At 42.6% G+C, this 25,293-nt stretch overlaps 7 protein-coding genes across 9 annotated transcripts in view; 4 read left to right on the forward strand and 3 right to left on the reverse strand.

The window, feature by feature from the left end:
• Positions 1-1,716: 1,716 nt before the first annotated feature.
• Positions 1,717-3,022, reverse strand: LOC108044128 (transmembrane protein 179). Its single transcript, XM_017123008.2, has 4 exons — positions 2,823-3,022; positions 2,615-2,758; positions 2,303-2,546; positions 1,717-2,179 (listed from the first exon to the last, which is right to left on the reverse strand). The coding sequence occupies exons 1-4, from the start codon at positions 2,930-2,932 to the stop codon at positions 1,976-1,978; spliced, it is 702 nt and encodes a 233-aa protein (XP_016978497.1). The 5' UTR covers positions 2,933-3,022; the 3' UTR covers positions 1,717-1,975.
• A 9-nt stretch (positions 3,023-3,031) lies between these two features.
• LOC108044130 (uncharacterized protein CG5902) lies at positions 3,032-5,168 on the forward strand. 2 transcript variants are annotated; one of them, XM_017123010.2, is made up of 3 exons: positions 3,032-3,157; positions 3,479-3,651; positions 3,709-5,168. In XM_017123010.2, exon 3 carries the CDS (start codon positions 3,865-3,867, stop codon positions 4,591-4,593), a length of 729 nt encoding a protein of 242 aa, XP_016978499.1. In that variant the 5' UTR covers positions 3,032-3,157; positions 3,479-3,651; positions 3,709-3,864; the 3' UTR covers positions 4,594-5,168. The 2 variants fall into 2 exon arrangements, with proteins under 2 accessions (XP_016978499.1, XP_016978500.1); XM_017123011.2 differs by lacking the exon at positions 3,032-3,157 and adding an exon at positions 3,199-3,394.
• Positions 5,169-5,754: 586 nt separating this feature from the next.
• On the reverse strand, positions 5,755-9,708 carry LOC108044127 (protein UBASH3A homolog). Of its 2 annotated transcripts, XM_017123006.2 has the most exons (8): positions 9,450-9,708; positions 9,063-9,303; positions 8,812-9,007; positions 8,526-8,627; positions 7,797-7,966; positions 7,425-7,737; positions 6,173-7,054; positions 5,755-6,111 (listed from the first exon to the last, which is right to left on the reverse strand). In XM_017123006.2, the coding sequence occupies exons 1-8, from the start codon at positions 9,560-9,562 to the stop codon at positions 5,873-5,875; spliced, it is 2,256 nt and encodes a 751-aa protein (XP_016978495.1). In that variant the 5' UTR covers positions 9,563-9,708; the 3' UTR covers positions 5,755-5,872. The 2 variants fall into 2 exon arrangements, with proteins under 2 accessions (XP_016978495.1, XP_016978496.1); XM_017123007.2 differs by lacking the exon at positions 8,526-8,627 and having other exon boundaries at positions 9,450-9,707.
• Positions 9,709-9,774: 66 nt separating this feature from the next.
• On the forward strand, positions 9,775-12,476 carry LOC108044131 (ras-related protein Rab-7a). Its single transcript, XM_017123012.2, has 4 exons — positions 9,775-9,905; positions 10,877-11,112; positions 11,177-11,533; positions 11,595-12,476. The coding sequence occupies exons 2-4, from the start codon at positions 10,933-10,935 to the stop codon at positions 11,679-11,681; spliced, it is 624 nt and encodes a 207-aa protein (XP_016978501.1). The 5' UTR covers positions 9,775-9,905; positions 10,877-10,932; the 3' UTR covers positions 11,682-12,476.
• An 88-nt stretch (positions 12,477-12,564) lies between these two features.
• Positions 12,565-14,515, forward strand: LOC108044129 (UPF0692 protein CG33108). The gene is made up of 4 exons (XM_017123009.2): positions 12,565-12,892; positions 12,952-13,199; positions 14,090-14,186; positions 14,243-14,515. The coding sequence occupies exons 1-4, from the start codon at positions 12,659-12,661 to the stop codon at positions 14,465-14,467; spliced, it is 804 nt and encodes a 267-aa protein (XP_016978498.2). The 5' UTR covers positions 12,565-12,658; the 3' UTR covers positions 14,468-14,515.
• LOC108044133 (U6 snRNA-associated Sm-like protein LSm3) lies at positions 13,290-13,957 on the forward strand. Its single transcript, XM_017123013.2, has 3 exons — positions 13,290-13,468; positions 13,522-13,635; positions 13,693-13,957. The coding sequence occupies exons 1-3, from the start codon at positions 13,448-13,450 to the stop codon at positions 13,867-13,869; spliced, it is 312 nt and encodes a 103-aa protein (XP_016978502.1). The 5' UTR covers positions 13,290-13,447; the 3' UTR covers positions 13,870-13,957.
• Positions 14,516-15,429: 914 nt separating the features above from the next.
• LOC108044126 (phosphofurin acidic cluster sorting protein 2) overlaps positions 15,430-25,293 on the reverse strand; it is a 35,550-nt gene continuing 25,686 nt past the window's right edge. Inside the window, 8 exon segments of the mRNA XM_017123000.2 lie at positions 15,430-15,677; positions 15,739-15,855; positions 15,916-16,471; positions 16,534-17,017; positions 17,080-17,680; positions 19,498-19,623; positions 20,615-20,963; positions 23,117-23,424. Coding sequence (XP_016978489.2) covers positions 15,547-15,677; positions 15,739-15,855; positions 15,916-16,471; positions 16,534-17,017; positions 17,080-17,680; positions 19,498-19,623; positions 20,615-20,963; positions 23,117-23,424 — 2,672 coding nt within the window. The 3' untranslated portion in view covers positions 15,430-15,546.

A 25,293-nucleotide genomic window follows, 5' to 3' on the forward strand; every position in this document is an offset into this window, starting at 1 on the left:
CACAGAAAAACCAAAAATAGAATGTAAGTTTAAATAATATGCTATTCAAAGAAATCCAAAACATGATTACCCATAAAACAAAAAAAAACGCAAAAACTAAAAATACTAATTATAGTACATACATTGATGTAGTGTTAATTGTAAGAACCCAGAAATTGTTTCATGAATGCCAGAAAACAGGAAAAGATAACAGAAAACAGAAAACCAAACTCCAAGCAGTCGTAGATGCAGATACAGTATCGAGAAGATTCAGCTGCGCAAAGCCCGTAAATGTACAAGTAACTATTTTTCTCTATAACAAAAGTAAATCTCCACCATTTTTGCTCCACATTTAAGAAACAAACTCGGTGCAGGCAATGATTGAATTTAGATGCAAAAATACAGCGATCAGGGGCTATAAATGCCATGCGATCAAGAAATTTTTAATTGAATTGTAACAGACTACGCAAGCAAATACGGAATTTAATATTAAATGTACAATAGCGTCGCTTTAATGTCTATAAGAACATTATGTTGCAATGCAAACGTGAAATCCAAACCTAAAACCGTTTGACATTGAGACAGATTCGAATGACATCAACAACAAAAAAACACACACAACACAAAAGATAACTGCAAAATAAATGTAACTGACATAACATATTGTTTTGATTGTATTATTACTGAATTGTGCTTTACACGCTTTGGATTTGTTGGGGAGGTTCCCGATAAGTAAGTATTTACCCGGACATATTTATCAGCAATAGTATTTGAAGCAAAAACGGACTAGCTATCGCAAGCCGAAGTTTTAATACCGTTGCGCAATTATACATATTGGATATAATCAACTTAGGGGATGGATCTGAAATGATATAAAACCATCGTATTAGGCAAAAACGGCGAGATACAACCCAATTTAACCCGAGCGTTTCTATGGCAGCCAAAGGATATAAAAGCCCGATCGGTTATTTTTATCAAGATCAGAATACGCAATAAAAATACAAGAACCGTACTGCCATATTGCATACATCTAGCAGTTAGAGGGTATATTCAAAATTGCGATAAAACATTATATGTATAAGACAGAAACAGCGAGAACCAAACAATTTCTTTCAGCTATTTTATTAAATTAGACCAGGTGGTCGCTATAGCATCTAAAGGATATAGATTTTTTGCAAAAATATTACATTTTTAAAGTGTTTCTTGGCCAAACGAAGACCCAGTCCTCAGCCACAGAATTTGTTGTGCATCTTACAACATTTATTATAAGGGGTTACATCATTATTTTTGACGAATATCGGTCAGAAATAAACAATCTTTCCAATTTGATAACGAGTCTAAAGAGGTACGACATTCCTAGCTTAGACAATTTTATCCCAAAAAAACTAATTTTTAGCGTTAATAATAATACTTAAAATTATATCCACATTAATTATTAACTTTTAACCTTTTATTCACTTGAGTCTTTTGCTTTACACATTGGTGTTTAAATAAATTATTTTTATTATTTTATTTGATAGGGGTGTATGGAACTTTTAAACTCATACAAATAGCTGATTAATGCTATTTAAAAAAATTTTTTTGTTTTAATTTATCTAAAGTTGCAAGTTGTCGTTAAGCGGATATTTATCATGGATGACCCCTGAAATTAAGAAGCCGAATTCAAATGTGAAATCTAAACTTTCTAAGCAGTCCCCAATTATCAGCTGGTCTACGGCTTAAAAATTTGACACTTAATTAATAATAATTGTATTTTTACTATATTTGTAACGTGGAATAATCAATTAAATATATATACAATACATATCACGTAAATTGCATTTAATCTAGGGCTAATATCGTAAGTTAGTTTCGAGCTTCACTACATATATAGGGTGTGCTGCCGTGTTTCTGCCTCGATGATAAAGACGAGAGCCAAATGACAAAAAATGATTACAACGCACATGATGAGAAATACATAGAGAATTACAAACTGCTGGCTGGTCACAAACGTCAACTATTTGTTCTGCTCCGAATCGGATGAGGCGTTCGAGACGATTGGGGGGGTTGACCTGCCATCGTACTGCTGCTGATTCACCAACCGCTGGCGCTCCAAGTACATGGAAACCTTGATGTTGCGCACCTGGTGGTTGTCGATAAGTTTCAGCAGGGCGATGACGCCGATTCCCACGGAAATAGCGAATGAGCCCCAGGCTCCAAACTAGAAATGATTAAGAAAATCAATTAGAAGTATGTCAAAAGGTCAACTGCATTGGACAACTAAGTAAGCAGTGGTTCCTGCAATCTATACAAAGTTGAATTCTGTTGTCTTGTGTAATCTTACCTGTGTGGTGCCCATTTCGATGTAGAATCCCGAGGTGTTAATCTTCTCCGTGTCGCCGCGGATAATGTTCTGGCCCGCAGAAATAGCGCAGGACGGGAATCTCTGGGTCATGCCATCGCACCAAACAATGAAACCCAGGGTAATAAATATAGCCGACAGGATAGACATGGCCAGCATCCAGATGCCCAAGACGACATCAACGAAGAGGGCTATGAACGAGGCCTCCTCCTTCATGCGGGCATATCTACAAAATAATAAATCGTAAAGCTTGATAGAGTACTGTGTACTCATTAATCGTTCTAAGGTACACACCTGTATATCTGCACCACCGAAATGATGAGTAGGAAGAATCCGGTAATCAGAGGGAAGTTGCAGAAGCCACTAGAGGCCCACTGGACATCGAACATGCCATCCTCCTCCCGCCATTTGCCAGTCGTGAAGAGGAGACAGTGTCCACTGTGGAAAATGAAGGTGTTCAATTATTTACTAGGGGCGAAGAGAAAACTGCGCACTTCCGTACCAGAATTGGTCGAGGTTGATAAACAATGGCACAATGATGCACAGCGACAGGATGAACAGGATGACATGGCCAGCGATCTGGCTCAGCTGCAGCACATTGGCCAAGGCCATTTTGTCTTTTAAACAAAAACTTAAATTTAACAATACAATTTGCACGGAAGCAATAATGCACTTCTCGCTGTTATCGATAAGTAGTGTTGAACAGCGCGCAGTAACCGCTTGCATCGGAATGCGAGTTCATCGAAATATACGCAGGAGGCCCTGGCTCTCGAAAGTCCATCTCTAGTTCGCCCTGAACTCGTAAAAAAGTGTAAAATTTGTTTACATTAAAAAAAGGTAAAATAGAGTACTTGCGGGGTACTTCTGGAGCTCTTTGGTTGCCAGATAAGCCAGCCAGAACAAAGGGCCGCGCGCATGTGTTGGGCGTGGGTCGTAGACAGCGCGGGGGTGGGGGAACAGCCAGGGCGAACAAAGAGCAATTAATGCGATAGGCTGGGAAAGGGAAGGGGGCTTTCTCCTCCGACTTTCCCCACTTCCCGGACTTTCCTATAGAGGCTGTTGTGAAACGAAAAGGTGACGATCGCTTGCTTGAGTGTGCAAGGAAAACCCCGAGGAGCACCCTACCCCATTCTCTATTCTCGGTCTGATCCTTTGCAGACGCAGAACCAGCGGACGCAGATCAATGAGGTGCTTATGAGCTAACTAGCAGCAGGACGGCAGCCAAGGAACACGGGAACGAGGTCCGGATCAAGAGCAAGGTGCCAGGATTCACAGGCTAGAAGTTAGCGTAGACTGGAGGGCAGCGGGTGACCTAGTTTACCCAGTACAAGGTAAGCCAAGGCCAAAAGTTAAGACTAAACTTTACTAACAGCCCCACCGATTTTCAGAAGATTAGAGGACTGGCGGCGTTTCTGTGGCAACTCCTACTGGGGCTGTTCTGTTGTATTAATTGAACTTAGAGCATCAACGTGCACTGCCATTAGCTGTTAACCTTAATATACCTACCTAACGTAATTAGTGTACTTGACCTCCTGAGGAGCAGAATGTCCAACTCCCACTACAACAACTACCAGCAGCAGCCGCACTCCAGCAACGGAGATGCGGAGTACCAGCATCAGCAGATGGTTCACCAGCCGCAGCGGTTCTCCAATGGCCACGGAATGAAGAGCGTGGCGGTGCCGGACATGTGCCTCTTCTGCTTCGAGGTGCTCGACTGCGAGCTGAACAACGTAGATGGACCGTCGGTGCCCGTCTTCAGCAACGATGCCTACCCGCTGTTTGTGACCTGGAAGATTGGGCGCGACAAGAGGCTGCGCGGCTGCATTGGCACGTTCAGTGCCATGGAACTCCATCACGGACTGCGCGAGTACGCCTTGACCAGCGCTTTTAAGGACTCTCGATTCGCCCCAATCTCCAGGGACGAGTTGCCGCGTCTTACTGTCTCGGTCTCGATTCTACAGAACTTCGAGGAGGCCCAGGGCCACCTGGACTGGCAGCTAGGTGTCCATGGCATCCGCATCGAGTTCCTTACGGAGCGTGGCTGCAAGCGCACGGCCACTTATTTGCCGCAGGTGGCCACCGAACAAGGCTGGGATCAGCTACAGACCATTGACTCACTTTTACGCAAAGGTGGCTATCGGGCTGCCATTACCCAGGAGCTTAGAAAGTCCATCAAGCTCACGCGCTACCGCTCGCAGGAGATCCAGATGCACTACAAAGAGTACCGCGAGCACCAGGAGCGACGCGCCCAGTTCGGCAAGGTGCAGTGCTAACAATTGGACAGGCCGGCGGTGAGGCGATGATCCTGGCTGAGGGCAGGCTTGCTAGCCGTCGTCCTCCTGCTGTTGCTAGCCTTTGAGTTTGGGCCAGCTTGGCGGCCGGTCGCTTGATCCGAGTTTTGAGTTTTTACACCTTTAACTACCATTTAAAGCCCTTACAAGTTCTCCAAAACGGGCGCGAGATGAACGCCTTTTATTAAATATACCAATTAATGCTTGATATACTTAAGCGGCAAATCCGTAAAAAATTTCGAACAAAAAAATCGAAAAGTTAATAATCAATAGGTTGAATCCCCTTTTAATCGGATTACTTTGATCAATGTTGTAGCCGCGGCCTTGCTGGTTTCTCTTTTAAATCAAACACACACAAACTAAACAAAACAAGCATATATATAGGGATATATATTACCGAATCAATACAATACAAAAACGCAGATATGTAATTCAAGTAAAATGTTCAGCAATTATATTAATAGATTTAACAACTAAACCAATTACATTACTAATTCTAATTCTATGCGCATTAAATAAAGGTCGACCCCATCCGAGTCGCACATGACAATGCAAAATATTATCCGTCCTTACTCTTGGGGGTCGTGGAAGCAAATGGAGTTTACACCTTAATGTTTTGGCTTACACGTATTCAATGTGTATTGTTTATTGTTCCATTATGCTGTGCGTTGTTACATGGGTTTGTACTTCTAAATCTAGTCGATAATATCGATATATGTTTGGGCTTTACGTATGGAGTAATCTCAACAGGTTGCCAAGACAAGTCTGCCTCTTGGATATATTGCTAAAAAAAAAGCTGCGCTACGCAGCAAGGCTAATCAAGTGGTTTAACAACTAAGCTAGTAACAGAGCAAGTTAATCTATGGCTAAAGCGATGAGCAAGCGCTCAATTAATATAATTACTGGCGTATGGTATAAATGTATATATTCAATATATAGTCAATAGATCGCGTTGATTGCAATAAAGTATGAGTCCATTCAGCTAGCTTTTCAACAAGCAGGGCAATTGTAATAGATGGATTTGTCTATATATAGCAACAAAATCGCATTCCATCGCATTGTAGTCTAAATAACTTTCAATGTATATGGCAGTACAATCAACTTAATGCAGTGCCAAATTCCGAGCAGTAAAACATAGAAGTCTCAGATAGCTAAACAAAAAATTTACTTATAGTTCCGTCCGTGTGTGATTCACCTCCTGGTCCATCCCAATCGAGTCTCAGTCTCAATGCTTGCACAGAAACTGCTCTAAGCACTGGCACTAGGTGGTCGACAAGGCGTTCCACTCGAAGCGCGGGTTCTTCGAGTGCGTCACCGGCAGGCACTCGGGCTCCACTAGCTTCCAGACCCCGTCCACCTGCTCCACCGTGGCCAGGCTGCAGTAAGGGATTTTATGGATCACCTGGCGCAGTTCGTTAGAGCTTCGTGGAACTCCACCGGTCAGCTGCCGGGAGCAGGTGTCCAGTGTGGTAGCATGGGCCACAACCAAAATGTTACCAGCTGGAAAAGAATGAATTACACATTAAGGGTATACAGCTTAAGAGGAAATGGGGCTTATTACTCGTCTGTTCCAGCAGCTGCAGGATAACATCATGATTGCGCTCATAAAACTGTTCCGTGGACTCCTTGAGGCGAGCGGTCAGATCTGACGATGGCTGCAATGGCTCGTAGTCCAAATCCACGTCGTACTTAGCCTCGGTCAGCTCGTTCTTGGTCAGCCAATCGGGAACTCCGCTGGGGTACCAGGCCATCCATTCGAACAGCCCCGGCTCCAGCTTGATCTTGTGCTTGCCCGTGAGCTTTAGCCCCTCCAGAGCACTAGTGCAGGTCTGGATGCAGCGATACGACGGCGAACAGTAGACATGGTCAATCTGGACCTGGGCCTCAAACAAAGCCTGTCCAATAAGATTTGCCTGATAGACACCGACGTTGGTCAGCGGTGAGTCATTTTGCCAGCCCTCGGGACTATTCTTCCGGCGCGGCAGCGTCTTCGGCATGTTCAGATCCTTCCTCATATAGTTTCCAAACTCATCGAAGCAGTATGGAATCCATGTGCCAAAAGTGAAGTCGACGCGCTCTCCATGCCGCATGATGTATATCTTTCGATTCTTGGCATGCGAGGCATCCAGTGAACCAGGATGTAGCGAGTGATCTGAGTGGACGCTGAGCGTGTCATCCGGACGCGGCGGTTGGGGTGCCGGTGGTTCCACCAAAATCTCGTCCACAGGCTGCTTGGACGCGGAGGTGGAGCAGGAAGACATATTGGTCGTAATTTCGATCGTGGGAGTATTCGGGTTGTGCTGATGGGCCAAGTTGTGGTTATTGAGCAGTTGCACGGAGGGCAGTTCCAGGCAAGGCTTTAGGGTTTGTCGCAAATACTTTTCTACGCTCTGCTCGGATTCCTCAAACGAAGAGCCTTCAATTATCTCGGGATGTGCTGTATCTGTAGAGGAATGAAAAAGGTGACACTTAAGTAAGATACTACTTCACATATTTAAGTTTTTTGTGTACAAAATGGGGGTAAATCCCCCACCATTTAATTGAATATTAATTGGATATTAATGAGACCCTTTAAAGCTTAACTAAAACGAATTTCTTCGTGCCGCCGAGCTGGAATTTAGCTTAAATTATTAACATTATGATAATTATGTATTAAGTGACGCTGCAGAAATGGTGTATAATTCGCCAACACTCATTATAGCGTTTATTTATAAAACATACTTTTTCGAAAACTTAAAAATGAATCTTCGACAGGCCCTCTTAACTTATCCAGAAAGGTTCACATTTTATTAATCAATTATAATGCAACTCACGCTGACGTTCCTCGGGCTCGGTCGAAATGCTACGTCCGTCCACAATGTCCAGATCCTCGGCAGAAGTCAGGGAGGAGGCGACGCTTTTGGACAGTTGAACCACTCGGTGCAAGGTCCAGGCGTCCGATTCGGCAGTGCGTTCTGTGTAGTTGACGGGCAGGTGTCCCGTGCTTCCAGTCAACCAGGATATTCCCTCAGCCCAACCGTCGCTGGAACTGTCCACCACCTCGGTGTTTAAGTAGATGTAGTCGCCGATGCGCAGCTCCAGTTCATCCGTCTCGTGCGGGTTGTGTGGATAGACGACTTTCTGGACCTACAAAATTACAATAAGGGATTAGAACGCATCCTGGATGAACAGCATAGAGTTCTAACTTGTTTGGTGGCGAGCCGCGGATCGCGTGAATATAGACGAAGTTCCCAATTGGAGGCGCAGCCGGCGTCTAGTGTCTCCACAAGTGCTTTCAGTGCATTGAACTGTGCCTGCGGGAACTGGTAGGCAAGCGTCAGGTGCAGGCTCTTTACGTGTGGCTCGAGTGAAATGGCTACGGGAGTCAGAAGCAATTAGTGGCCGATCGGAAAGCGGGGCAAACGATTACTGAATGGCAACGAAAGCGGTGCTGCTTATAAGCGTTTGTATCTAGCAGGGTGAGTCGATTTTTTGATAAGGAATCGTAGTTACGAAAAGTAATCTGCTTTTATAAAATGAGAATATCACCAGATCACTTTATATGAGATGAAACCTATCGTTATTTAGGAGTCTCAAATAATGAATTATGGTAAATTTAATATATTTATTAAAAGATAAATACGTATATAATCACAAATAATTATGAAAAATCAAAAGGCGTAAGACTAACTTATCAGCTTAACAAACAAAAAAATAGCTTTGAAACTTAAAAGAAAAAAAATCGACCCACCTTGTTATCTTCAGATTTTACTGCTAATAACAATACACTACAATTAGCAGTGTCATGTCGAATTTTACCATAGGGTGTATAGATTAGTAAGCTTGTGCTAGTGCGAGTGGGACATGCATCGAGTGATAAGAAAGTGTGGACAGTGGTGAGTCAGATATGAATTTAATGCAAACTAATGGCTTACATCGACTGCTGCGCGGAATGCAGCGGGTGCCCGAGGACACAGCTCCGCACCAGGGAAAGCAGGCCACAATTGCGTCCAACTGCTCATAGGTATCGCTTATAACTGCGCAGCATTACCCATTATCCAGGTATCCAGAGATTAGTGTGCAGGGAGAGAGGAGAACAACATAACCGTGTAAGCCACTCCGAAAAATGGGAAACCATCAACCGAATTGAATCAAACAGAACGTGAAAGGTAAACCAAAACAACCCAAAGAGAGTGCAACCAACAGAAGGAAAGTTCGTACTTGAGTTGGACACCTCCTTGACGTACTGCAAGGCCAGACGCTTGAGATAATTGGCATCCTCCTCGGCCACAAAGAAACCCATAAAGTTCTGGCTCATGTAGGGCTCGAGCTTTAGGGGCCGATCCAACAAAGCGCCCGTCATGTCCACCACTTGCTTAAGAGCCTTGGACAACTGCAGCGAGCACTCATCGGGGGCCTGTAATAGATATCGTTGCAGTAAATATAGCCAGAAAGATCCTGCCTAAGCTCACCTTAAAAAAGGACACCAGGGTTATGTGGGGGACGTAGTTGTGAGCTCCATTCCAGCCGCACATTTGGCGCGATTTGGCCCAGAATTCCTCCAGCTGCTGCAGAAACGGACCCGTGGGACATGCATATATGATGTACTCCCTGGGGGCACACTCGTCCAAGGTGGCATCGTTGACATGGGCCAGCAGCCAATCGGACGCAATCTGGACTCCTCGATTGCCCGTGGAAGCCAGTGCTTTCTCCCTGTGTAGTTGCAAACAAAAAAATCAATACTCTGATTCTCTGGAGCTGCAGCCGATTGGAGGTCGCACTCCAAGCTCCAAAGCCTCTTTATGTGGGAGGTACTTCGAGGAAGTGGTGACATTCAACTGGCTATATAGAAAACTCACGCCCTATGTCTTGGAAAGCCCATTTGAAGCAATGTTTGGAGCGGCGTCAGATGCTGCTTGGAAATGCAGATTCTCGTAGGCGTCTGACTCTTGCGCGGCGGAAGCGTGGCCATGTCGATGATAGCTTCCTTTTTAAGCGCGGAAGACCAGCGTTTGGCAGCTTTTTGTTTTTGGTGGTTCTTCAATATTTTTCAGTGATAAATTCAACAAAAATAGGATACAATTCGTTAATTGGACACACAAAAAAGTGTTAGCTAACGGCAGCGGGAAGATATGGCAATGCCTATCGATAGTTAAATCGATTACGCCATCGATTGCCCGTACTGACCAGTAGAGATGAGAGCGATTCTCCTAGCGAGACAACAACAAAATTCACTGCGTAATTAATTAAACATTTTAGTAAAATCGAGGCGCACCACAAAGAAATAGCTCGTCGAGTGTTCAATAGTGTTCAAAGTAAGTGCCAGTGCCAAAGAAATAAAGTGAAAAGCGAAAGCGCAGCCACCAAAATAGTGTTACGCAGCAGACTAAAAGTGCATGGAAAATGCCATTGGAGCCCCACATCAAAAATACACACAAACGAAAAACGTACACACAAAGGCCCACGTACACCAACGCAAATGGTGGTGTGATGGTGGTGGTGGAGCACAAAAACAAGTTGTTCATGGACTCCAAAGAGGGGGCGGAGAGAATGTGGAAGGTTATCTGTCCACTGAGAACCCAATTTCGCACTATTTTCGATTGACCCATGTTACTCCCCCTCTAGGGTCAGAAAATCGAGGAAATGGGCGTTTTCCCTGCTGTGTTTCCTGGTATTTCAGGCTGAGTGGCGCTGTCTTTGTCTGTGCTCTGCGCACTTTCTCCGCTGCGCCAGCAAATAGTAGTGATCCCGTTTAATCGCCCCGATGCGGTTGCTTCCTTCCGCCCCCACCTCCTATTATCACAGTCCAGCGATCACTCACTGAGAATGACTCATGGTTTTGTGTTTATCACCCAGCTCAATGGATCATGGCACCAACCTGCGTCATGTTGTCTGGTTTTACAAACATGTTACAGCTGTCACCGAACTTCGAAATCTGTAAATTCTGCCTTTTTAAAGGGTATAAGCGAGGATTGAATTTGTATCAAAAATTCTAATTCTTGTCTTATACATAAAGAAAAAAGATTTTTAAATAAACTTCACTTGCTAATCTCATTAGTCTTTAATGGCTTCGAGTTATCGGCAGATGGACTCTGCCCAGGTTGATCAACAATTCAAATACCTTATAGACTTAGATTTGGAAAAGCTTCAATCTCTTTGCTAAAAAGATTATAAAGAATATATATTCTCCGAACTCCACGTCTAATTCAGTTACCTGCTTAATTGAATTAAAGAAAATACCAAAAGTATTTTTAACATGCAATCAATATCTTTCTGTGACTTACAGCCCCAAAAGCCAAAAGAGAAACCCTCAAGTAAGCCAACCCCACAAAATACATCGAAATGTCTGGTCGTAAGAAATCCCTGCTGAAAGTCATTATTCTCGGCGACAGCAGTGTGGGCAAGACTTCGCTCATGAATCAGTATGTAAACAAACGCTTCTCCAACCAATACAAAGCCACAATCGGAGCGGACTTCTGCACGAAAGAGGTGGTGGTCAACGACCGCGTTGTCACAATGCAGGTGAGCCATTAGATTTGGGAAACTGTCTAAATCAGTGACTTAAACCCTACAATTTTTATACCAGATCTGGGACACTGCTGGTCAGGAACGTTTCCAGTCGCTTGGAGTGGCATTCTACCGCGGCGCCGACTGCTGCGTGTTGGTCTACGATGTGACGGCGCCCAACTCCTTCAAGAATCTCGACTCGTGGCGCGACGAGTTCCTCATACAGGCCAGTCCACGCGATCCCGAGCACTTCCCCTTTGTGGTATTGGGCAACAAAGTGGACCTCGACAACCGCCAGGTGTCTACTCGTCGGGCGCAGCAGTGGTGCCAATCGAAGAACGACATACCCTATTACGAGACGTCCGCCAAGGAGGGCTTCAACGTGGAGATGGCGTTTCAGGTCATAGCCAAGAATGCGCTGGAGTTGGAGGCGGAGGTGAGTAGCCCTTTTTAACCTGGCTGTCCTGCAACAAAACTAACGTCTCAATCTTGCACAGGCTGAGGTTATCAACGATTTCCCCGATCAGATCACCTTGGGCTCGCAAAACAATCGTCCTGGAAACCCTGACAACTGTCAGTGCTAATGTAACAACGCAGCCTGGAGAATTACACAATCTATATTATTAAATAATATTTCCAACATAATAATGAACATGAGAAGCAAGTAACACAAAGGACGACAGAGGAAAGTGTTCTATAATTAAGTAAAACAATTTCAGCAAAACAGCATAGTAATTAATTAATTGATAGGATGCAAAGTTCAGATTCAGATCAACATCAGCAGACTCTAAACGGGCCTCTGGCAAAGGCTTTACCAATATACCCAACTTCCTAAGACCTAAGTAACCGTTCTATGAATATGTATGCTCTGTGTACTTGTATTTAATAACTCATGTTTCTGACCGCCCGCCTATCTCCCTAGTACTATTTTTGCCATTGTATTAGTCAAATTTTGCACGCAACCGCTGCTGGCTTTTGCAACAGAACAGCAACATAAAGAATACAACATCAGAGTATCTTCGAAACAAACAAAAAAATCTTGTGATTGTAAATTTAATAAAAAGAAAACTTTTTTAATGTAATTAAGGACATAATTTCCTGCACCATCTAATTGGCTATTCAATCGTAACTGGCTCAGCTTCACATAACTCTCTTTTGCAAAACAGAGTGTAAATTTGGTTTAGTTATAATGTTACTTGATAATTATGAATAGTATTCCATGTAAAATTGCTCCTTGTTTTTGGTAATACATATATGTAAATTGAGAATATTTGGCATGTACCTTATTCCACTGAATTATATTATAAATTGTCATGCTTTTTGGTTTAGTTTAAACAATAAACAATGAAAAATTACCAATAAAACATAATTAAGCTATATACGGGTGTTTTCATGCGGGTTTCCATCATTTTCTACCACCGTAATACAGTTGCAAACTAGAGATGGAAGTAAATGAGTATTAATTATCGATAATACTGCACTGTTACTTAACATTCTTCTGGAAAATCAGCTGCTCCTGTTGCCTGTTAACTAGTGAAGATTATTTATTTTATCATCTTGAATGTCGCATATTTCACCTGAGTCCCCGCCTCCTCCGCCACCACCACCCATGGTGATCAGCCCTAGAGCACCTGCTGCAGCAAGTGAACCATCTGTTGTGGTCAATATAACCACCGATAAGTGCAGTTGGGCCTTGGAATACCCGGACGTCCAAAAGGCATGTTTCTTCAGTCGGGTGTTTGAGGATGCTCCTCCAAAACACTGCCAATATTACTCCGTGAAGAGTATACTTCAGGTGAGTTTAAAAATGAGCTATTTCTTAGTTTAAAAAATTAAATAATTATATTACTTAAGGTTGGCCCCACCTGCGGATTGACGGCCTTGAGCATGTTGCTCGGTGGTCATCCCCCTGCAGAGGATCTTCTTAAGGATGCCATTGCACATGAGTACACCTTAAATGGAGAATTGTTCAGTGCTCAGTATTTGTTTAAACTTACCCGGAAGCACTTGCCAGGACCTGCCGCATGTCAGCTACACGTGGGCCCTCTCTACTGCAAAAAAGTCAAGGAGCTACTAAAAGCCGGGGGCTGCCTACTAGTGCCGTATCCTTTCACAAATTATTCCTTTTAACCAATTTTAAACATAGTTAAATTTCGGTTAATTCCCGCATTTTAAAAGCTGTTAGCGTCTAACAGCACATATTAACGTGCAACAGCACACTGTAACCTACTAGTGTTGCAAAAACCGCGCATACTTTCTGCTAAAAAATATAAACAGGCGTTTTGAGTTTTGCAAAATATTGTAAAATTTGCAGTCAATTAGTAAAAAAAAGTGAAAATTGTTTTAACAAATGGCCGACGAATCAGAGCAGGTATGGTAAAATTTTACAACAAAAAAGAACAACCCTAATTCTCGTATTTGCAGCTCAGTCAGGTAATTTTGCCGGTGAAGGAGCCCCTGGATCTCATCCGATTAAGTTTGGATGAGAAGGTGTACGTCAAAATGCGCAACGAACGGGAACTGCGAGGGCGTCTTCATGTAAGTTACTTTACCTTATAATACTTCAGTAATCCCCAAGGAAAAACCTTTTCCCAGGCTTTTGATCAGCATCTGAACATGGTGTTGGGCGACGCAGAGGAGACGGTGACCACTGTGGAGATCGACGAGGAGACCTACGAGGAGGTGTACAAGACTGCTAAACGCACCATTCCCATGCTTTTCGTTAGAGGCGATGGAGTCATTCTAGTCTCACCACCAATGCGGGTGGGCTAGCAAGTCCCCAACGTTCAGCTATAAATCAAATCACCTGCATTTATACAAGCTGTATCTATATAGGTTAATAAAAGTCTTTTAAACACAATCACAACTTATTTTTAAATACAAAAGATTATTCCGAAATCTGTTACAACTCATACCTCAAAGTTATGATACTTTCCATATGTATTTATTCCTATGGGTTATCCTTAAATCAATGGTAACTTTCTACTCAAAGATACGATGCTGATGTCAACCATGCGCCTTGCCTGAAATCCGGTCACCGAGCTCATTGGGCTTTGATTGTGGGCTATCTGGTGGACACACAGGATCAGGTAAGTATTTAATGACACGTGCTTATATCCAATACTAATGTGTAATCTTTCCGCAGTACTATGTCTTGGCTCGTCACGGCAAGACCAGAAACCTGGCAGTTTGGTCACTGGACACGCTCAGCCAGAGCAATGCCAATCTTCTGGAGTTTGCCCAGCCAAAGGGCTATCCGGATAATGACTTTCTGCTGCCACCGGGTGGAGTTAGTGGTCCTCTGGGCCTCAACGAGCGCTCCATTCTAGTTAACGGTTTGCTCCCACAACCGGTGCTTCATGTGCGCTGATCCTACTTACATTTGTTCAATAAAGAGTCTTGATCATTTCGTATTTAACTTTAATATTTTTAATAGTACAATTATAAATTACACGCCTTACAGTATTTCACTTCGCAACGCAATCAACGCACCACCTCGAAAGCCCTTTCCATCTTTCAGTTCAAACGGGAGAAAACACGCAGTTTTCGTATTAAATCGGTTCGCAACAACTACGGGGACACGATTGGGATTTTAAGGGAAATAGAATATAATATACATTAATGATATATCGAACTGTCTCCTGCTAGTGCCTGCTGTATATAGATTTATGTATACATGTATAAATTTACGCTTTTTCTGCCTTTGAAATTTCAAAAATCACAACAATAAGAGTAGTACACATGGTTTGTATATGGTTGATTAGATAGATATACTATATATAGTATGTATTGTATATAATTTCACACACAGATATTTTTCTGATTTAGGTAGTATATAGACGACGGGTTTGGTTAAATATGTCAAGTTTTTAGCATGCTTCCTAACACTTAGATACTTTTGATAGTTGGCCAGACGGGAGCAACGATTTTGAGATCATGGGGCCTAATGCTCCCGATTGCTTGGGTACTGTCGGTCTAGAGAGTATACATATATGCTAGGACATGCCAACAGGCAGGAGCAACGTGTCCATGGAAATTTTTGAAACGGTAACTACAAAGTTTGTTTTTAGTTCTAGACCTTCTTGTACAGGATATTTTGATACGCGTTGTTCATCTTTGACGAGTTTATAATTACGTTAAGCATATCGTTAAGCTAGTAGTGTCTGTTTGTCTGTCTGTGTCTGATTGCGGGTCGAAAGTATCTGATAAATTCACAAGATGCGTGTGGAAATTAACTTAAATAATCGTTACAGGCTAACGGTTTATTAACTAAAAATTTACAAATACTAATTATAAATAAATTATCATTCTTTTCAGTTTTATAATATTTATTGCCGCGCAAGTGATTGGCTCCCTTGCTCCAAGCACATTTCAGTTTGTGTGTGTCTGTTTATCTGTGTGTTGTTTTTGGGAGTTGGGGTGTCCCATGTGAGCTTGGGGTTAAAATGACTAGGATAATTCAGCACAGGACATGGGAGTGCAGCCAATAAGCGCAATGGGAAAGTTCTTGACGTGCGTTTGCCATTGCGACGATACTTGGAAGAACTTGACTCCCGTCCATTCGGTGCCATCGATGTACACTGAAAAATATTAGCGGAAATTAGAGGAACTCCGCTATTGCTGCGAATATGAATCACTCACCTCTTAGTGGCACTGGATGCGATTGCTTGGGTGAGCAAATCAAACGGGCAACGCCCTCAACACATTGCTCCTTCTCGAGATCACGCTCCTTATCCTTTTTCTTGCCCAAGCGCATAACTGAAAGCCAAGAAGAGTGAGTGAGTGGGCCATCTTAATCTTGAAAAAAGATCAACTTACTCTGCTTTTGCTTCTTCTCCTTGGTGGCAAAACTAACAGTCAGTCCATTGAACATATCACCCAATTGCTGTGCATGCTGTGGCAGTCGCCACACCTGCAGGTTCCTAAACGTACTCTTAATGCTATTCTTGCCGCCGGCGTCACTGCCCTTAGACATGCCGCCCTTCGAATCCTTGGCGTGCCCCTCGCCCGGCCTCACCAGTGGCCAGTAGTCCACCTGCAACTCCACGGCCTCCGCTGCCGCAAGAGCTCCACTGAAGGTTTGCTGCTGCAGCGAGGATGGCGTACTCAGCGATTCGCTGGTGTTGCGCTCCCTATGCGAGGATGCGGATGACGGTGGCGTCTGCAGGGGCGGTGAGATGCGTCCCAAGCTTTGCTGCTGCGGCGGTGAACCGGACACCACGCCGTGCACATTCGGCGAACTCTGGCTGCCAATGGGGATGGCTGAGCTGGAGGCGGATCCAGAGCCAAGTCCAGTGCCGGCCGCGCTGGAACCAGCTGCAATCTCCTCAAGATCCAGCGAAGCCTGGGTGTCCAGATAGCCAATTCGCACATCCTGTAAGTTGAAACGAGTATTGGTTACTCATTCAAACACAATTAATATGAATCTTTGCTTACACTAACAAACGGCACAAATATCTGGCACGAGTCCTCGTCCTTGTAGTTGACCATTGCCTCGGCAATGGGTATCTGGGTGCAGGGACCTGCCGCAAGTAGATAGCGCTGGATGCGCTGCACCAACTCCGCGATATCCGACTTGGCAACGCCAGCAGCATCCGCCAGATTAGTTGTCAAGGCGGTGGCATTAACTGTGGTGACGGCACTAACCGCTGCCGCTGTGGCCGCCGACCTCTCGCACAACTGCGTCCAGTTGTCTGACCCGAACATAGCCGCATATGCCTGATCCATCTGGCTGAGGTGTCGCGCCACACTGCCGCTGCTGCCGCCCACGGGCACCAGGTAGAAGCGCAGGTGATTCAGCCAATCTGGGGGCCGTACTCCCATCAGTTCCACGTAGTGCCGCAGGGTGGCTCCCTGCAGCCAATCTCCACCAATCAGCAGTACCTTGACCGTGTGCGGTGGCTTGGCGTTTGAGTTACAACTGAGCGAGGCAACAAAACTCGTTAGCTATTTCAATCGGATGGTAGAATGCAAAATACTTACTACTTCTGGATCTTGGCCATGAGCGCCTGCAGCACCGCCTTAACCTCGGCGGTGTTCTGCGGCACGAAGGCCGGTTTGAAGGAGTTGGCAAAGAGCGTGACCAGCTTAGCCAGCAACGCACTGCCGCCCAGCGCCTCCGGCGGACTGATGATGGTCACCACCTCTGGAATGCCGCTGTCCTCGCCGGCGAACACGCGACTCAACTGGTCGAGCAGCAGCTTGCGTGGCTCCACGTTGGTGGGCGAGAGGCAAGTCTCCAGCATGGATCTCGGCTCGGCGCTGAGGCTCAAGGTGTGCTTCCTTTTTCCGCCTCCTGAAGCGCTAATGGCACTGGCACTGTTGCCTCCACTTCCTGTGATTCCTGGAGTATTGCTGGAGGTTCGGAACAATCTCGAACGCTTCTCTGTCTGAGCGGGCGTTACCACGCTGCCACTTCCCAAACTTGCTGCCACCGAGCTCACTGGGGTCAACTGCTGCTGCTGCATCTGCTGCAGGCGCATATAGTCCTTGTCCCTGGGCGGACTGTTCTGCGGATCGGAGTTCTGTCCATCCGTATAGCCAGCATTCCCCTCATTGCCGGAACTATCGTTACCCCCACGATCTGTGAGAAGCATAAAAGAGATAAGACGATGGTTAAAGCGGTAAAGTCAGGTTATGAAAGGTTTAGGGTATGGGTCTACATAGTGGTGGTTTTTTCGAAAAATTACGAATAATGCTCAAGCCCAAAAAGTATTTTCTTATTTAAATTTCTTTGGTAATTCATTTTATCAGCAGAGTGAAAAATTAAAGGTTATTATTTCAAGGCATTGATTAAGTTAATGATCTTTTAAGCCATTCGATTAAAAACAATAGATATAGTTATAAAGTAAACATGTTTGTTATTTGAAAAACAGATTAATATTGTCTTTCTTTTAAAAATGTGGTATTTGAGTTAGTCTGGAAAGCCTTTTATAAACACTTTTGTTTTAATTGCTTGAGTATGTTCTTCCTCATTTTTCCAAAGATCCAACCATTACGATATGACCCCAGGTGAGGGAATGGGTCTGATGACGGGGGTGTAAACTGGGGGCACAAGACATGCGGAGACCAAACAAGACAAGATAAACAGAATCGTGAGACTGAATGGCGGCCACAAATAGTGGGTCCCGAAATAGAACGCCCCTGCGAAGAGTTTCCCAGTCCAAGGAGCACCGTGTAAATAAATAATAAAAACGCGGACCGAAAAAATAATTAAAGCTTTCTTTATTTTATGACCATGATGGGGTGGGATAAAGGTGGGGGAAGTGGCCATATTTTTCTGAGGCAGAAATTTCCGGCTCGTCGTGCTTGAATTTTCAAAGCCATGTGCCGATTAATCAAAAAACGCACGACACGAAAAAAAAGTGAAAGTGAAGGTAAAGTAAAAAAGGGGAACTAGTCGGGGGAACAAATAAATCCAAGAATTCACCAAGTGGATGGGTCGGGACTGGTGGCATAGCACTGTGATTAAGGGTGTTGTTCTCAGGGGTCTGACGTCTATGTCGGGGCTAATTGGAAAACCGCTTCAAGTGCGTCGAAGGTTCAATTGTCATGCCACATACTCACACACAATTTTACACATGTAAGGACATTGGCTTCTTTTGGGGGAAAGGCGGAAATGTTTATTTTAAGACCCCACAAACATGCACCTCAACTATGTATACTGTACACAATCGATCAATGAAATTGACGCACATATCAAAGATTTCCCTTAATTCAAACCGACATTTTGAAGCATGCAAAGGTGCAGAGCGGTGTGGTGCAATAACTAAGTTAGAAACAAAGTATACATTTACATTTCCAGTGTATTTGTGGCATTGTGTGGCTTTGTAACTGTATGCGTGTGTGGGCTGTGCGTGAGTGTGGAGAAAGTAAGGGATTTGGGTATACGCTTCCTTGAAATATTAAAAAAGCTACTTCTAATCCTGAGAATTGCTATCTTCATATTACTACATAATTTTCTTAGAACCGGTAGTCAAAGGGAAATAAGGTAAATTGATTATATGTATTTAGCAAAGGAGGAAGCTTACGAAATTTTGTATATTTATAACATCACAATAAACTGGAAAATGTATGTATTTTGTACAATAAAGTTATAACTTAAAGTAAAACCTTTTAATGTTTGGATATTTTTTTTTAATATTTTAGGAAGGCGTACACCCTTTTAAGATCAAGAGGTGGACAAAAATTTGGGAATGTTTCTGATTGGACGATGCATCTGATTGAGATTATTTAAAAACAAACTGGACAACGGATTGCAGTCAATGGAATTCGCACAACTGTTTGTGGTCTCATTTTGGTGTTATCAAGTGGTATGCAAGTAATGTGTAGTATTTCTATAAATTTTGATTCGGGGGTATTTGGGGTATTTTTTTCGATTTTGCTGTAATGTACACAGACCTGGTGTTGTTGCCGAATTGTTATTGTTTGTTAAATGAATGCATTTTTGGTTTTTGTTATTTTCAAGATTGTAAGATGAATTGGTCAATTGGTCGCTTTTATCCGATGATCGGCGCTCAGAGTTGCCTGCAAGAGAGATTTGTTCAAGCCATGCAAAATGTATCTTCTGTTTGTTTGTTGTTTGTTTTGGAGTTGTTGTTTAAGTATAGTTTTAAGTATTATAATTAAGGTAAGCCTTTCGGGTCGAAAATACTTGACTTACAACTACGAAACACAGTTGAAAGTTAGTTCAGCAAAAGCTACAAAAGTTATGGTTGCGCTGCTGTTTCGTCTGGAAAAAAGTGCAAGGCCGCGCCCACTTTATTCAGTGGGCGGCAATGACACTAACGGTCAACAGAACAATTAACTGTCTCCATCTCTGTCCCACCACCCTGCCTCCAATTTCCAGGCGAAACAATTTGTCCTGCTCAACTGTGTGTGTGTGCGGATATGCTGTTTTGTGTATGCATTTGTGTGTGTGACATTCCTTTCCGCAACTTTTCTTTATTTTTTTTGTGTTTTTCAACCTTGACCCAAACTGTTGACAATGGAAAATAGCCGACAAACGGACAAACAGGCAGCCGTAAATAGTGTACAAAAACACAACCGGCGCACTTGAAAAATATATAAAAAATATTTCAGGAAAATTTGTAAGTTTAAAATTAATTTATCATTTCCATTGACAGGAACTTACTAGAAAAGTTTTTTTGTTATTTTTTTTTGTGAAAGCTATTTCTTAAAGAGCGTCAGTTCATAGCAATTTCATTTCTACCGAAAACTGTATAATTGAAACAAAAGTTAATTTTAGTAGTAAATATTGTAATGTGTTAAATTAAAAAAAACAGCGGACAAGCGGAATTTCTGAGGAATTCTGTGTGTGTCAGTATAAAGCAATGTAATTACGTAAGGCAAACGCAACGTAACGCAACGCCCACAAACTCATATGCAACGCAATGCATTAGGAAGCCAAATATAATTCATAGAGCAAAAGTTGTTAAGTTAAACTTCAGTTAATAACACATCAACAAAAATGCAAATCCCATCAACCCGCCATTAAATGCTCTGTCTCCGTACTCACCAGCAGTTGCGATTCCGGTTCCGGAACCGCCGCCCAACAATTGATTCAGATCTCCACCGTTGCCAGTGATGTTATCGTGGAGCATTATCCGGGAGTTGGTGAAGAAGGGCCGCAGTGATGGCTTCGGCGTGGAGCCCACCGATATGCTATCCATGTCCGGCCCGGAGTCGTCACCCTCGCAGCAGGAGAGCGACTCTAGTTCCTGGAAGAGCGCATCCAGGTCACGTTCTCCCCGCAGCGCCGCCGTTCCCCGATGGCCGGACTCCCCCTCCAGCTCCTCGCTCACCTTGAACCGCTTGAGCAGCGCCACGATCTTCTGCTTGAAGTTGCGCTGCTGCAGCGAAATCGTCTGAATAGGAAAAGGTGTATAAAAATGATTATTAACACTAATTTTTATTGCATAAATATTTTAACTATATAAGAGAGAGAGTTATTGCACAGCAAAAATCTACCAATGAACATAACTTATTCTCCATTCATAAACAAAACAAACTTTAAGCTGTTTGTATAGATGTAAATTAATGCATACCTTAAATTTGAATTTGAAATTCTTTACTAAAAGTAAGTTTTAAAACCAGTAATTTTAAATAGTCTAGGAGCAAATAATTAGTTCAATATTTAACCTATCTATTTAGGAAACATCGCAATTCAATAAATACCACTGCTTTGTTTCTTGAATAATAAATGTTTATATCAATAAAGGATACATTTCCTTGACATTAAGTTCAATATTGAAACCGAATAACTAGTTTAACTGGAATATAAAGCTGTAGGATGGAGTTTTTATATGAAAACCAGATCTTTTAAAACACATATCAGCGCTATTCCCCTTTCCCTATTAATAGCGCTTAATTGCCTCTGGCCAAATCTAAAGTTGCTTATAGGCCATTAAACAAAATCTCAAGGACTGCGACAGCGATGATGACTGGAGAGCAGTTAAAATTTATGCATCGTTCTTTTTTAATTGCCCAGCTCTCATCGGTTTCCTTTTGTTTGTTTTATTTTTGTGTGCTGGGGCTGTCATTAGTCGTGTTTTTATCTACGGCAGGCATTCACAATGATCCTGCGATAAAAAGGCAGCAACAACAAAAACGCAAGAGCTATGACAATAAAAGCCGCAGGCTAATTTTACACCTGTGCTACGGATGTTTCCAGGTGCGTGGAAATGAAAGAAGAGGACGAGGACAAGAAAAATGTCCATAATTGGCCCAAACAGCTGAGCCGAGTCAAAGCCTGACGCTATTTAAATAATTAAGCGGCAGCTCAAGAAAATTGTCTCGTTGTGATTAGTACCCATACTTCTACGAAAAACTCATAAATAACGCATTGGATTTTTCTAATTATACTAAGAAAAAAAAACAATTGAGAAGAACAAACAATTTAAATATATTCACTTGAGATATTATAATTATTATAATTATAACTATTGAAATCATTTCTAGACCTTTTAATGTCATACAACTTCGATCTATTGTCATGCGGAAATTCTTTAACTTTTCTGCTTGGATCGCTACCCAAACACATATTGTCAATCCACGGGCCCGATATAGCCCTGAGATATAGTCATAGCATCAAAAGTATGCCAATGGGCGAATCTAAGCAAATCGAGTCGAGTAAGCGACACGCCAAGGCCGCCGCCCCAACAATTGTCAACTATTTGCTACAGAAATTCTTGGCCACCTTGTTTGGGGCAAACCCGAATATAAGTATATATACATCCACTCTAATCCTATACTATAGGGATACATTTTTGATACATATTTCATTTGATTTGCCCGCCGTTTGTGGGTCTTTGTTTGGGTCGGTTTGTGTATCTTGTATCTGCCTGCGAATCTGGGTTAGCAGCAAGGAACTGACAATATTTCGCAATTGGCAAATGCCTTACCAAGAATGAGGAGGTAGCAACAAGGTACTAACAATGTAAGACAAGGCTAAGCATAGTTTCGATGACTAGAGTGGGCTAAATGTGATTAATATGGAAATGCCTTATGGATTAGCGTATGCTAAATTCTGGGAAATTACTCAAAAGGCAATGGCAGAGGATTAATAAGGAAGTTAGTTATTGGCAGGAAACTAATACCGAGTTTCTAGCAAAGTTTATATTGTTTGATTTTTTAACTATATATCGAAAAGCGAATATTTAAATGCTTATGCCAACCCATTTAATCTCTGCATTCTTTACCCTCTGATTAAAAAGTTCAAAAACAAAACAACAATTCTCCCCGTTTCTTGTCTTTATTTCTAGCTCGTTTAATGAATGGTTCTGCCCCTTATTTTGTTATATGTGCGAATGTGTGCTTGTAATCTATATAGATAGCTACTAAATGATATTTATTCACTTTGCATAATGAATTTTAGAGCCCGCAAACCGAATACCCCGCCTGCTGACGTGTTGTCGCGCAATTATATCGGCCCATAATGAAAATATTATGGGTAAGAGAGACAGTTTTTCGGGTGCCACGCGGAACAACTGGCCGGGATTACACGATTCGATTGACTCACCCGGCTAAACTTGGCCCGTGACGAGTTTTTGTCCTTCATCTCGAACTCACTATCGCTGTCGACGACCACGCCGGGATGATGGTGCTGGATGCTGCCGGGATGGTGACCCACTAAAGCGCAGTCCTCGATTCCAGAGCGTTGCAGCTTATTGCGATACTTTCGCATATCATGCTTGGCCGGATGGTTGTAGTCCCGCGGATCCTTGGGATCGTAGCCCCGGATCAGGCCCAGTTCGTTGGCCTCGTCGTTGAATTCGCCTGAGCTGAACTCGGCCTCTTCGTCCTCGTCGGAGTACTCAGCAACGCGATCTGCGGAACGAGATTAACATTTAATTTTTTTTTGGGTAAGTAATGGTAAACTCGTATCGCTGCCTAAAACTAAGATAAACGCTTTAAGCAAGCTGCTTTTTGCGTTGTTATAAACTGTCTCAGTTCGTGACAGGTTTGTTTTGTACAATAAAAATGGGTTAAGTGCCTAAACCGTTAAGAATCTATTTTGTTTTTAAATATTCAAATACAAATGTACATATATTGCCATTGACATTGGTATATTCAATTCAGCGATATTTATAAACCGATAAAAAAGATTAAGTAGTTATAACTATGTAATAGCGGAAGCCGAATTTAATTTTTCTATAAGCCGTAATCACAGATTAAGAACTCTTTTTCTTCCGGAAATAAAATTATTTTCACATTATCAGATCTTTGTTCATTTATTTAAGTAAAACCACGGATACAAAATTTCAGATACTTGTAGGATTGTTCACAATGAACTTCCCAATAAAACGGTAAACATTTCACTACCTTTTAACAGTTAACTGCGTTTTTCGTGAACTCTATAAGATTAAACCAAATGCATACCGTTTTTCGTTGTTTTGTTTCATAAATTAATCACGATAGCACGGTTGACTGTCCTTTTAGCTTTTGCTGTTGTTTTGGTTTTAACTACGCCCGATTTATCTGTTCATCTGCCGTATTATTATTTTGCTTTTTGTTTTGCCGCTTCTTTCTCTTCTTCGAGTACCGAGTGTGTGAGCCGTCGAGCGCTTTTCAGTGAAATGAATGAATTGCTTGAAGCTCCGCACGTTTTGTGCACTTGCGGTGAGTGAAAGAGAGCGCGGGAGAGTGGGGCCAGTGGGAGAGTAGAGTGAAAGGCTGCCCTTTTAGCTTGTTTAAGGCTAGATATAGCATTTTTTTACTCGATCACCCGAGAAAATCATTATTTTATATTTTGTACATATCAGATAGAATTTCTGACCATAAAACTTATTGATTCGGCCAAATAAAAAAGGTTAACACCATTTTGTTTAGTTTTTTCGCTTACTTAATAAAATAACCTTAATTTTTAGCCTTTTTACAGCTTATTCTTATTTTGAAATTCTGGCTGCACCAGTGCAATGAGAGTGGGAGAGAGCGGGCGCCAACAACAATACCTTCAAGCAAGGAGAAATGAGCTACTTGCGCACCAATCGAAAATACTCAAATCAATATGGAGCAATTGAGGGACAAACAAGAGCGCGGTTGGATATATTCCTTTATATCTAAACACACGTCGACACACACGTGGGCTTATCTATATATGACTCGCTGTTCGACATTACTAAACAAGTGTCAAGAGCTCACTGCATGGGAAATGCTCATTAAAGCTATTTTTACGCTTCGATTCGGGCAATTGAACTAAAACTATAGTATAAGAAGTGGGTGTAAAGTGGAAATCAAGGGGAAGGTAGAGAATTACTTAGGGGAACCGAGATGCCACCCACTCAATCAGCTCATCGATTACAGAGTCGAATGTATAAAGAATATTGGAATTTGAATCGAATTATTTCTCTTTATGGAGCAGTTCTTCTTTTTGATCGTGTTAACTAGTTTTCCAATATGCATTTTTTACCGAACGTGAAATGAATCATAAGTGCTTGAGTTATTATATTACATATATGTATATATCTGGTACTTGGAGCTATACAGTGTACGCAGCAGTTCCTGTTGATCTAGAATTATGGAGCGTGTTTTTGATCGTGTGAACTAGTTTATATAGAGAATATAGAGAGCTCTTCACACACTTGCTTATATCGGACAAGTACATTGTTTGCGATAAGATTTGTGTCATCGCCTTTCTGATGTCACTTGTTGCACTCCGATTCCCACTCCCATTCTCGTTCCCACTCCCAATTCATA

This window comes from Drosophila rhopaloa, unplaced genomic scaffold (assembly GCF_018152115.1).
Source record: "Drosophila rhopaloa isolate 14029-0021.01 unplaced genomic scaffold, ASM1815211v1 contig_178, whole genome shotgun sequence".
Taxonomy (NCBI): domain Eukaryota; kingdom Metazoa; phylum Arthropoda; class Insecta; order Diptera; family Drosophilidae; genus Drosophila; species Drosophila rhopaloa.

What these genes read in the sequence shown, in the direction of transcription:
- LOC108044131 (XM_017123012.2), top strand. Translation starts at nt 10,933, where the DNA reads ATGTCTGGTCGTAAGAAATCCCTGCTGAAAGTCATTATTCTCGGCGAC. An exon ending in ACCGCGTTGTCACAATGCAG is followed by an intron (nt 11,113 to 11,176) that starts GTGAGCCATTAG and finishes TTTTTATACCAG; the next exon opens with ATCTGGGACACTGCTGGTCA. An exon ending in CGCTGGAGTTGGAGGCGGAG is followed by an intron (nt 11,534 to 11,594) that starts GTGAGTAGCCCT and finishes AATCTTGCACAG; the next exon opens with GCTGAGGTTATCAACGATTT.
- LOC108044127 (XM_017123006.2), bottom strand. Translation starts at nt 9,562, where the DNA reads ATGGCCACGCTTCCGCCGCGCAAGAGTCAGACGCCTACGAGAATCTGC. An exon ending in CGCGGCTCGCCACCAAACAA is followed by an intron (nt 7,738 to 7,796) that starts GTTAGAACTCTA and finishes GTAATTTTGTAG; the next exon opens with GTCCAGAAAGTCGTCTATCC. An exon ending in CGAGCCCGAGGAACGTCAGC is followed by an intron (nt 7,055 to 7,424) that starts GTGAGTTGCATT and finishes ATTCCTCTACAG; the next exon opens with ATACAGCACATCCCGAGATA.
- LOC108044128 (XM_017123008.2), bottom strand. Translation starts at nt 2,932, where the DNA reads ATGGCCTTGGCCAATGTGCTGCAGCTGAGCCAGATCGCTGGCCATGTC. An exon ending in TCGGTGGTGCAGATATACAG is followed by an intron (nt 2,547 to 2,614) that starts GTGTGTACCTTA and finishes ATTATTTTGTAG; the next exon opens with ATATGCCCGCATGAAGGAGG. An exon ending in TCGAAATGGGCACCACACAG is followed by an intron (nt 2,180 to 2,302) that starts GTAAGATTACAC and finishes AATCATTTCTAG; the next exon opens with TTTGGAGCCTGGGGCTCATT.
- LOC108044133 (XM_017123013.2), top strand. Translation starts at nt 13,448, where the DNA reads ATGGCCGACGAATCAGAGCAG. An exon ending in TGGCCGACGAATCAGAGCAG is followed by an intron (nt 13,469 to 13,521) that starts GTATGGTAAAAT and finishes TCGTATTTGCAG; the next exon opens with CTCAGTCAGGTAATTTTGCC. An exon ending in AACTGCGAGGGCGTCTTCAT is followed by an intron (nt 13,636 to 13,692) that starts GTAAGTTACTTT and finishes ACCTTTTCCCAG; the next exon opens with GCTTTTGATCAGCATCTGAA.
- LOC108044130 (XM_017123010.2), top strand. Translation starts at nt 3,865, where the DNA reads ATGTCCAACTCCCACTACAACAACTACCAGCAGCAGCCGCACTCCAGC.
- LOC108044129 (XM_017123009.2), top strand. Translation starts at nt 12,659, where the DNA reads ATGTCGCATATTTCACCTGAGTCCCCGCCTCCTCCGCCACCACCACCC. An exon ending in CCGTGAAGAGTATACTTCAG is followed by an intron (nt 12,893 to 12,951) that starts GTGAGTTTAAAA and finishes ATATTACTTAAG; the next exon opens with GTTGGCCCCACCTGCGGATT. An exon ending in TGGTGGACACACAGGATCAG is followed by an intron (nt 14,187 to 14,242) that starts GTAAGTATTTAA and finishes ATCTTTCCGCAG; the next exon opens with TACTATGTCTTGGCTCGTCA.